At 65.3% G+C, this 11465-nt stretch overlaps 1 protein-coding gene across 1 annotated transcript; it reads left to right on the top strand.

The window, feature by feature from the left end:
* Window positions 1-7247: 7247 nt before the first annotated feature.
* On the top strand, window positions 7248-10991 carry LOC138107033 (serine/threonine-protein kinase pim-3-like). The gene is given in 8 exon segments (XM_069008366.1): window positions 7248-7510; window positions 8545-8647; window positions 8835-9248; window positions 9341-9391; window positions 9605-9974; window positions 10187-10363; window positions 10659-10786; window positions 10788-10991. Coding segments are annotated over 8 exon segments (1710 nt in total).
* Window positions 10992-11465: the final 474 nt, after the last annotated feature.

Here is an 11465-nt window from a genome sequence, read left to right as displayed (position 1 = left end):
GTGGCGCTGGTTGATCCCTGTCTCATCTTGATTCCATTTGCCCTGCTCCCCAACCTTCCACCCAAAGAGACCAAAGCATCCCCCACAGCCCCACGGTGCTGCACCAGATCCCGGGCACGTGGCCTCCTCCAGTCCTTGGCGGCCTCGGGGAGGCTCCAGAGCCCTGTGTGCGGGACAGCTGCTGCAGCACCCACCGCTGTGCCTGGGGGCAAACAGCGCCCAAGGAGCGGCTGCGCAAGTTCAGAGTCTGAAGCAGAATCCCCGGTGCACGCAAGTGAGAGCTGGGATTTCAGGGGCTGCCAGGAGACGCTGAATTCCTCTCCTCGCTGCCCTTTCTAGCCACGGCCACGCTGATGCAATCGGAAGAATTGCCCCTGCCCAGGCAGCTCTCAGGTAGAAGACTGGCTTTTGCTCCTCATGTTTCTGAGGGGCTAGCTGCCAATTCCTCAGGTTTTCCTTCCAATTAATACGGGGTTATGACTATTTTTACTAGTTTATTACTAGTTTATTTCTAGTTTTACTTCCTGCGGCTCCCTGTGAGCGAGGAAGCACCACAAACCCTCTCCCTCAAAGCCTTGAGGTACTGCCCAAGCAGAACTTTTTCATGCTCTTTCCTCCTGGTGATTTTATAATCTCGTCCACAGTCTGAAAGCAAACTGATGCCGTAGGCAAAAGCTTGACCTTGGAACCCTAGGGCACTTTCTGTGCGTGTGCTTGTGTCCCCACGGCCTTCGGGTGAGCCTGGTGAGGCCGAGGCCTGGGGCCCTCAAGATGGCGCCGGGGAGCCCCCGGGGCAGCGGGGCGGGGCGGCAGAGGGTGGATTTCCCCCGAGCGAGCGAGCGAGCGAGGGAGCGGCGGGGAAAGGCGCGGGGAGCAGGGGAGGCACAAAGGCCCCGGGTCTCTGGCAAGCGGGCGGCCAGTCGCCAACTGCTGGCTCCCGGAGCCGCTGGCAGGGCCGTGTCTCCTCCACGCCGGTGACACTGCACCTGCAGCGCTGCATCCGGCTCTGCCGGGCTCCCCAGCACGGATGGCAAGGACACGGACGGGCTGGAGCACGTGCGGACGGGGGACACCGAGATTTAGCAAGCGCTGGAGCACCTCTCCTGCAAGGAAAGGCTGAGACAGCTGGGCTTCTTCAGCCGGCAAAAGACACTTAGGCTTAGGCTCGACAGAACCGTGGCCTTCCAGGACCTGACGGCAACCTACAAGAAAGCTGGAGAGGGACTTTGGACAAGGGCAGGCAAGGACAGGACAAGGGAGAATGGATCCAAACGGAAAGAGAGTAGGTTTAGATGAGGTATTCAGAAAAATGACTCTCGTGGCACAGGTTGCCCGGAGAAGGTGTGGCTACCCCCTCCCCTGGCAGTGTTCAAGGCCAGGCTGAAAGGAGCTCTAGACAAGCCCTTGGTCCAGTGCCAGGGGTCCCTAGCCACAGCAGGGGGGCTTGCAACGACGTGATCTTTCAGGTCCCGTCCAAGCCAAACAATGCCGTGACTCCGTGATTCTGGGATACTTCCCCTCCTCATCCTCTGGCAGAAAAAGAAGCTTGGGACCAAGTTCCACATTGCAGACTCTGTCTTTTGGCAGCCTGCAACTGTCTCAACAGAGGATGAAAAGAGATGACATTACTGACACGATTTATCTTTTCTACCTGAAAATTAAAGGCTCCACTCCTGTCCACTCTCGCACAACCATCAGGACAGGGAACTCTTCCCGGTGAAATGCTTCATCTCACCCAAGGAAGAAGAAAGCTACAAGCCCACACTTTTCTTTATTTCTGTATTGATTTATTAGGTTATTTCTTTCACGGGCATTTATTTCTTTGTTTGCTTCTTCCCTTCCGCGGGGCGCGCGCCGGCTCCTCCGGTGGGCTCGCGCAGGGAACGGACGAACGGAACGGCCGCGCGCTCCGGCGGCTCAGCGGCAGCAGCAGCGGCAGCAGCAGCGGCAGCAGCAGCGGCAGCAGCAGCGGCAGCAGCAGCGCCTCTCTCGATCGGTTTTCCACTCGGATTTCCGCTCGCTCTCCGTCCCCTTCTCCCTCTCACACTCCACTCACTCCCGTCCCGTCCCTGTCTCCGCCTCTCCCAGCGCGGCTCATGCCGCGTCCCGCGGGCCGCCCCTCTGCGGGGCCGCCCCGTGCCCGCCGCGGTGCCGCCTCCGCCGGGCTCTCTCCGTCCTGGCAGCGGCTCTGGTGCTGGCGGAGCAGCACGCTCTTTTGGCTCCGCCTGGCGCGGGCCCTGGCCCGGCCCCGGCCGAGGCCCCTCCCGCGGCTCCGCCCGGAGCCGCCCCGCTGCCGCCCCTCGGCGGGGCCGCCCCCTGCCCGCCCCTGCCCGGCCCGCCGCGGTGCCGCCTCCGCCGGGCTCTCTCCGTACTGGCAGCGGCGCCGCTGGAAGGGCCGCTCGCTCTGGTGCTGGCGGAGCAGCACGCTCTTTTGGCTCCGCCTGGCGCGGGCCCTGGCCCGGCCCCGGCCCCGAACGAGGCCCCTCCGGCGCTTCCGCCCGGAGCCGCCCCGCTGCCGCCCGGCTCCCGCCCCGTCCCCGGCAGCGTCGTCCGCAGCATCGCCGGCAGCTTCCCCGCTCCGAACTCCGCCGCTCGTCAGCTCGGCCGCCGGCCCCGGGGCGGCTCGGGAAGCAGCAGCGCCCGGGGGCCCCGGGCAGAATGCCGAGAGCGCGGTGCCGCCCGCACGGGCGGAGAAGCCTCCCCTGGAGCAGCTCTACCGGCAGGGCCCGCTGCTGGGGAGCGGCGGCTGCGGCAGCGTTTACTCCGGGACCCGGCTCGCCGACGGCGCCCCGGTAAGAGTGGGGCCGGGTCGGAGGGGGGCGGCGGGCGGCGGGCGACGGGCGACGGGCGACGAGCTCAGCCCGCCGCTCGCCTTGACTTGCAGGTGGCCATCAAGCGAGTGTCCCGCGATCGCATCCCGGAGTGGGCGCGGCTGGTGAGTGAAAGCCGGCGGGGCGTGGCGGGCGGGGCTAGGGCGAGGCCCGGGAGGGTGGGAGCCGGGACGCTGCGAGGGGAGCGAGCGTGCAGTGAGCGGGGGCCGCGGAGCGTCCCGGGCCGGGCAATGGCGAGCGGCGGTGGGGCCGGGCCGGGGTGCCGAAGGCTCGGCGCAGCATCGGCCCCGCTGACGGCATCGCGGTCCCCCCCGCAGCACAACGGCGCCCTTGTGCCCCTGGAGCTGGCGCTGCTCTGGATGGTGTCGCGCCCTGGCTTCCGCGGCGTGGTGCGGCTCCTGGACTGGTTCGAGCTGCCCGACGGCTTCGCGCTGGTCATGGAGCGTCCGGAGCGCTGTCAGGACCTCTGGTACTTCCTGGAGGAGCGGGGCTTCCTGACGGAGCCCGTGGCGCGGGGGCTGTTCCGCCAGGTGCTGGAGGCCGTGCGGCACTGCACCAGCCGCGGCGTCCTGCACCGCGACATCAAGGCCGAGAACGTCCTCGTCGACCTGGCCACCGGCGAGGCAAAGCTCATCGACTTCGGGTGCGGCACGGTCCTCCAGGACACCTTCTACACCCGAATGTCAGGTGAGCCCAAAGGCGGGGCCCAGCCGGGCAGCAGAGATTCCCCCCTTTGCTGGCAGAGGCGGAAGAGGGAGGGAGCGAGGGGAAATCCTTCTGCAGCCGGCTGCAGCCAAGTTGCTTTCCGGCGGGGCGAGGGCTGCCTGTTGTGGAATGGGAGCTGGCTGGGAGGGAGCAGCACTCATCAGGGCCTGATGAGCTGCGCCCGTGTCCCGTAGGCACGCCGGAGTACAGCCCGCCGGAGTGGATCCTCTTTGGCTGCTACCATGGCCAGCCAGCCACCATCTGGTCCCTGGGCATCCTGCTCTATGAGCTGGTCTGTGGGCACCTTCCTTTCAACACGGATGAGGACATCATCCGGGGCCAGCTCTTCTTCCCGCCCCGGGTGTCTCAAGGTGAGGATGCGCCTTCACAGCACGGGGGGAGGGGGGGAAGGACGTGGTTGGCAGAGGGCAGGTGGCACGCAGGCGTCCTGCTCTTGCAGCTAGGGAGGAGGCTGATCTGCTGGGGTTAGCTGGAGGAGGTGGCACGTGTGCCTCTGGGCTGCTCTCGTCCGAAAGGGAGGATCGACGGGAAGGTTGGGGTGCAGCTTCCGAGCGCTCCTAGTGTGGCCTGGGCACCGTGGAATCTGGGAGAGCAGGGGCAGGAGCCTTGTCCCGCTGAGCAGCGTTTTCCCGTTTCTCTCCCCAGAGTGCCAGCACCTCATCCGGTGGTGTTTATCCATGGACCCCGCGCACAGGCCGTCCTTGGAAGACCTGTTTGAGCATTCTTGGCTGCAGGACCGTCACTTGGCCCAGGAGACAGCAGAGATCCATCCCTCTGCACAGTAGGATCCAGGAGCCCAGCAAGCACCAGCTGCACGCGTCTCGGGGCGCTCGAAGAAAACGGCAGAGCGTTTCCCTGCGGCCGTGGCACGGAGGAGAGAGCGCAGCCGAGGAGATGCTTCCGCTGGTCCTCGGCGCCTTGTGGAGGAAGCGGCTCAGTGCTCCCCATCCTATTGGAGAAGTCGTGGCAGTGCAGTGAAGTTGCCACGGACTGGAAAAGGGGAAACATCCCCCTGCAGCTCAATGGCATCGTGATGTCCCCGCAAGCCGAGGCACCGCCGGGGTGTTCTTCTGGAGCACGACCTGGAGCCGGACAACACCGTCCTCGAGCTGGCCGCTGGCGGGGCAAAGCCGGTTGGCTTTGGTTGCGGCCCCTTCCTGGAGGACACGCTCTGCGCCCCGACGGAATCAAGATGAGTCCACAGCCGGCGGAGGGGTGGGGGGATGCTCGTGGTTCCAGGCGTGGCAGGGCTCGGCCGGGCCAGGCGCCGGAGCTTCCCCGCTTGGCGGCGCCGGGGAATATTAATTTTTCCGCCGGCCGCCAAGTTGCTTTTTGGCGGGACAGGGCACGGATGCTGTGCAGGGGGAGCCAGCGCCCGGCCTTGCTGACAGCTTCTGCCACCCAGCCTGGCCCGGGCTGGGGCGGGGGGAGCCAGCCTGGCAAAAGCATCCGTCCGTAGGGACGGGGGGCAGCAGAGGGGGGCGGGTTCCGAAGGCGTGCCCCAGCTGGTCTGCTTTGCGGGCCCTTGAGGAAGGGGTGGGCTTACGCGTGGGAAAGGTGGGGTTTTTCCCCAGCCATGGAGAGCCTTAATGCTTGCATGGAGTGCTCAGACCCTCCCCAGGCCCGTGATACGGTGATAACCTTTGACGCTTTTTCTTGCTCCCAGGTCTTGTTTTGAATTGACTTTCATGCAATCGTTCTTTGCTTTTTCCAGGAAGGTTGCACCGGGTGCCCGGACCGCATGGGGAAGCGCTGGCCCCCTGTTTGTGGAGTGCGTCCGGTGCCGGCGCTACCCCGGGGGGCCGCGGTCTGCGGGGCCATCGCCTTCAAGACAGACGAGGACCTCGTGCGGGATCGGCTCCTCTCTTGGCAGCAGGTCTCCAGAGGTGGGTACCCGGCTTCACAGCAACGGGTGGCAGATGGGCTTCCGGCAGACGGCAGCGGGCACACGAGCATCCCGCTCTTGCAGCTGCTGAGGAGACTGCTCTGCCGTGTTTAAGTGGAGGAGGTGGAACGTGGCCTGCCATGCTGCTCTCCTCTAGAAACGGAGAATTGGCACCGCCAGCAGCCTGGCCCGGGCACAGGCCGTGCTGGGACAGGGGGGACAGGAGCCCTGTCCGGCTGACCGCGGCTTTCTGGTTTCTCTCCCCAGGGTGCCAGCACCTCAGGCACGGAAGCAGCACCGCTCGGCCTGCGAATCTGGGAGGGCTGGAGGGCGGCGGGTGTTAATTTGCTGTCAAAAATAAATCTTGTTCTTGTCGTTGTCATCGGAGCCTTTCTTTCATCCTTTTCCAAGCTTTTGGTCCCCTTCCTCCAGGGTAATCTTTTTGGGTCCTTCCTCAGCCACTCGGTGGCCTTTGGCAGGGGGTGTTAAGCAACGCGAAAATTTCAACAACAGCTCCTGTTGCCAACGGCAGCAGCCCCTTCGAGAAGCCGGAGCTGCCAGCCAGGCTCGCGTGTGCTTTGGAAAGGGGAGCGGTTTGCAGGGACGCAGTGGTCGCCCCGCTGCAAAAGCTGGGAGGAAATCAGAAGCGGCAAAATGCCATTTCGGCTCAAGCCCCGCCCAAATACTTCTTCATCTTTCCCCTCTGCTCCAAGATAGGCAGGCAGGGCTGGACTCCGGCAAGGTTCCAAGTTCTTTGTGCTCCCTGGCATCAAAGGGATCACGATGGAAACTCTTGTACGCAGTGACTGCGGTACAGCTCCTGAAGGAAAAAAGGGAGTGTCACGAGATGGGACATCCTTCTTGTCTCCTTTGTCTCCCCAGGAGCCCCTCGGAAAGAGAAATGCCTGCAAGGGCTTTATCTGACTCCTTCCCAGCCAGCCCTTCCCTCCTCGCTCCCGGGTCTCGTTTGCTCCGCAGGCCTCATTAGCTCGCTAAACTCAGAGGAGCCCCGGTAGGAAAAAAGGCTGCCTGGCGTGGCGCTGGTTGATCCCTGTCTCATCTTGATTCCATTTGCCCTGCTCCCCAACCTTCCACCCAAAGAGACCAAAGCATCCCCCACAGCCCCACGGTGCTGCACCAGATCCCGGGCACGTGGCCTCCTCCAGTCCTTGGCGGCCTCGGGGAGGCTCCAGAGCCCTGTGTGCGGGACAGCTGCTGCAGCACCCACCGCTGTGCCTGGGGGCAAACAGCGCCCAAGGAGCGGCTGCGCAAGTTCAGAGTCTGAAGCAGAATCCCCGGTGCACGCAAGTGAGAGCTGGGATTTCAGGGGCTGCCAGGAGACGCTGAATTCCTCTCCTCGCTGCCCTTTCTAGCCACGGCAACGCTGATGCAATCGGAAGAATTGCCCCTGCCCAGGCAGCTCTCAGGTAGAAGACTGGCTTTTGCTCCTCATGTTTCTGAGGGGCTAGCTGCCAATTCCTCAGGTTTTCCTTCCAATTAATACGGGGTTATGACTATTTTTACTAGTTTATTACTAGTTTATTTCTAGTTTTACTTCCTGCGGCTCCCTGTGAGCGAGGAAGCACCACAAACCCTCTCCCTCAAAGCCTTGAGGTACTGCCCAAGCAGAACTTTTTCATGCTCTTTCCTCCTGGTGATTTTATAATCTCGTCCACAGTCTGAAAGCAAACTGATGCCGTAGGCAAAAGCTTGACCTTGGAACCCTAGGGCACTTTCTGTGCGTGTGCTTGTGTCCCCACGGCCTTCGGGTGAGCCTGGTGAGGCCGAGGCCTGGGGCCCTCAAGATGGCGCCGGGGAGCCCCCGGGGCAGCGGGGCGGGGCGGCAGAGGGTGGATTTCCCCCGAGCGAGCGAGCGAGGGAGCGAGGGAGCGGCGGGGAAAGGCGCGGGGAGCAGGGGAGGCACAAAGGCCCCGGGTCTCTGGCAAGCGGGCGGCCAGTCGCCAACTGCTGGCTCCCGGAGCCGCTGGCAGGGCCGTGTCTCCTCCACGCCGGTGACACTGCACCTGCAGCGCTGCATCCGGCTCTGCCGGGCTCCCCAGCACGGATGGCAAGGACACGGACGGGCTGGAGCACGTGCGGACGGGGGACACCGAGATTTAGCGAGCGCTGGAGCACCTCTCCTGCAAGGAAAGGCTGAGACAGCTGGGCTTCTTCAGCCGGCAAAAGACACTTAGGCTTAGGCTCGACAGAACCGTGGCCTTCCAGGACCTGACGGCAACCTACAAGAAAGCTGGAGAGGGACTTTGGACAAGGGCAGGCAAGGACAGGACAAGGGAGAATGGATCCAAACGGAAAGAGAGTAGGTTTAGATGAGGTATTCAGAAAAATGACTCTCGTGGCACAGGTTGCCCGGAGAAGGTGTGGCTACCCCCTCCCCTGGCAGTGTTCAAGGCCAGGCTGAAAGGAGCTCTAGACAAGCCCTTGGTCCAGTGCCAGGGGTCCCTAGCCACAGCAGGGGGGCTTGCAACGACGTGATCTTTCAGGTCCCGTCCAAGCCAAACAATGCCGTGACTCCGTGATTCTGGGATACTTCCCCTCCTCATCCTCTGGCAGAAAAAGAAGCTTGGGACCAAGTTCCACATTGCAGACTCTGTCTTTTGGCAGCCTGCAACTGTCTCAACAGAGGATGAAAAGAGATGACATTACTGACACGATTTATCTTTTCTACCTGAAAATTAAAGGCTCCACTCCTGTCCACTCTCGCACAACCATCAGGACAGGGAACTCTTCCCGGTGAAATGCTTCATCTCACCCAAGGAAGAAGAAAGCTACAAGCCCACACTTTTCTTTATTTCTGTATTGATTTATTAGGTTATTTCTTTCACGGGCATTTATTTCTTTGTTTGCTTCTTCCCTTCCGCGGGGCGCGCGCCGGCTCCTCCGGTGGGCTCGCGCAGGGAACGGACGAACGGAACGGCCGCGCGCTCCGGCGGCTCAGCGGCAGCAGCAGCGGCAGCAGCAGCGGCAGCAGCAGCGCCTCTCTCGATCGGTTTTCCACTCGGATTTCCGCTCGCTCTCCGTCCCCTTCTCCCTCTCACACTCCACTCACTCCCGTCCCGTCCCTGTCTCCGCCTCTCCCAGCGCGGCTCATGCCGCGTCCCGCGGGCCGCCCCTCTGCGGGGCCGCCCCGTGCCCGCCGCGGTGCCGCCTCCGCCGGGCTCTCTCCGTCCTGGCAGCGGCTCTGGTGCTGGCGGAGCAGCACGCTCTTTTGGCTCCGCCTGGCGCGGGCCCTGGCCCGGCCCCGGCCGAGGCCCCTCCCGCGGCTCCGCCCGGAGCCGCCCCGCTGCCGCCCCTCGGCGGGGCCGCCCCCTGCCCGCCCCTGCCCGGCCCGCCGCGGTGCCGCCTCCGCCGGGCTCTCTCCGTACTGGCAGCGGCGCCGCTGGAAGGGCCGCTCGCTCTGGTGCTGGCGGAGCAGCACGCTCTTTTGGCTCCGCCTGGCGCGGGCCCTGGCCCGGCCCCGGCCCCGAACGAGGCCCCTCCGGCGCTTCCGCCCGGAGCCGCCCCGCTGCCGCCCGGCTCCCGCCCCGTCCCCGGCAGCGTCGTCCGCAGCATCGCCGGCAGCTTCCCCGCTCCGAACTCCGCCGCTCGTCAGCTCGGCCGCCGGCCCCGGGGCGGCTCGGGAAGCAGCAGCGCCCGGGGGCCCCGGGCAGAATGCCGAGAGCGCGGTGCCGCCCGCACGGGCGGAGAAGCCTCCCCTGGAGCAGCTCTACCGGCAGGGCCCGCTGCTGGGGAGCGGCGGCTGCGGCAGCGTTTACTCCGGGACCCGGCTCGCCGACGGCGCCCCGGTAAGAGTGGGGCCGGGTCGGAGGGGGGCGGCGGGCGGCGGGCGACGGGCGACGGGCGACGAGCTCAGCCCGCCGCTCGCCTTGACTTGCAGGTGGCCATCAAGCGAGTGTCCCGCGATCGCATCCCGGAGTGGGCGCGGCTGGTGAGTGAAAGCCGGCGGGGCGTGGCGGGCGGGGCTAGGGCGAGGCCCGGGAGGGTGGGAGCCGGGACGCTGCGAGGGGAGCGAGCGTGCAGTGAGCGGGGGCCGCGGAGCGTCCCGGGCCGGGCAATGGCGAGCGGCGGTGGGGCCGGGCCGGGGTGCCGAAGGCTCGGCGCAGCATCGGCCCCGCTGACGGCATCGCGGTCCCCCCCGCAGCACAACGGCGCCCTTGTGCCCCTGGAGCTGGCGCTGCTCTGGATGGTGTCGCGCCCTGGCTTCCGCGGCGTGGTGCGGCTCCTGGACTGGTTCGAGCTGCCCGACGGCTTCGCGCTGGTCATGGAGCGTCCGGAGCGCTGTCAGGACCTCTGGTACTTCCTGGAGGAGCGGGGCTTCCTGACGGAGCCCGTGGCGCGGGGGCTGTTCCGCCAGGTGCTGGAGGCCGTGCGGCACTGCACCAGCCGCGGCGTCCTGCACCGCGACATCAAGGCCGAGAACGTCCTCGTCGACCTGGCCACCGGCGAGGCAAAGCTCATCGACTTCGGGTGCGGCACGGTCCTCCAGGACACCTTCTACACCCGAATGTCAGGTGAGCCCAAAGGCGGGGCCCAGCCGGGCAGCAGAGATTCCCCCCTTTGCTGGCAGAGGCGGAAGAGGGAGGGAGCGAGGGGAAATCCTTCTGCAGCCGGCTGCAGCCAAGTTGCTTTCCGGCGGGGCGAGGGCTGCCTGTTGTGGAATGGGAGCTGGCTGGGAGGGAGCAGCACTCATCAGGGCCTGATGAGCTGCGCCCGTGTCCCGTAGGCACGCCGGAGTACAGCCCGCCGGAGTGGATCCTCTTTGGCTGCTACCATGGCCAGCCAGCCACCATCTGGTCCCTGGGCATCCTGCTCTATGAGCTGGTCTGTGGGCACCTTCCTTTCAACACGGATGAGGACATCATCCGGGGCCAGCTCTTCTTCCCGCCCCGGGTGTCTCAAGGTGGGGATGCGCCTTCACAGCACGGGGGGAGGGGGGGAAGGACGTGGTTGGCAGAGGGCAGGTGGCACGCAGGCGTCCTGCTCTTGCAGCTAGGGAGGAGGCTGATCTGCTGGGGTTAGCTGGAGGAGGTGGCACGTGTGCCTCTGGGCTGCTCTCGTCCGAAAGGGAGGATCGACGGGAAGGTTGGGGTGCAGCTTCCGAGCGCTCCTAGTGTGGCCTGGGCACCGTGGAATCTGGGAGAGCAGGGGCAGGAGCCTTGTCCCGCTGAGCAGCGTTTTCCCGTTTCTCTCCCCAGAGTGCCAGCACCTCATCCGGTGGTGTTTATCCATGGACCCCGCGCACAGGCCGTCCTTGGAAGACCTGTTTGAGCATTCTTGGCTGCAGGACCGTCACTTGGCCCAGGAGACAGCAGAGATCCATCCCTCTGCACAGTAGGATCCAGGAGCCCAGCAAGCACCAGCTGCACGCGTCTCGGGGCGCTCGAAGAAAACGGCAGAGCGTTTCCCTGCGGCCGTGGCACGGAGGAGAGAGCGCAGCCGAGGAGATGCTTCCGCTGGTCCTCGGCGCCTTGTGGAGGAAGCGGCTCAGTGCTCCCCATCCTATTGGAGAAGTCGTGGCAGTGCAGTGAAGTTGCCACGGACTGGAAAAGGGGAAACATCCCCCTGCAGCTCAATGGCATCGTGATGTCCCCGCAAGCCGAGGCACCGCCGGGGTGTTCTTCTGGAGCACGACCTGGAGCCGGACAACACCGTCCTCGAGCTGGCCGCTGGCGGGGCAAAGCCGGTTGGCTTTGGTTGCGGCCCCTTCCTGGAGGACACGCTCTGCGCCCCGACGGAATCAAGATGAGTCCACAGCCGGCGGAGGGGTGGGGGGATGCTCGTGGTTCCAGGCGTGGCAGGGCTCGGCCGGGCCAGGCGCCGGAGCTTCCCCGCTTGGCGGCGCCGGGGAATATTAATTTTTCCGCCGGCCGCCAAGTTGCTTTTTGGCGGGACAGGGCACGGATGCTGTGCAGGGGGAGCCAGCGCCCGGCCTTGCTGATAGCTTCTGCCACCCAGCCTGGCCCGGGCTGGGGCGGGGGGAGCCAGCCTGGCAAAAGCATCCG

Source organism: Aphelocoma coerulescens, chromosome 3 (assembly GCF_041296385.1).
Source record: "Aphelocoma coerulescens isolate FSJ_1873_10779 chromosome 3, UR_Acoe_1.0, whole genome shotgun sequence".
NCBI lineage: Eukaryota > Metazoa > Chordata > Aves > Passeriformes > Corvidae > Aphelocoma > Aphelocoma coerulescens.
This window is presented reverse-complemented; position numbering and strand designations above follow the sequence as displayed.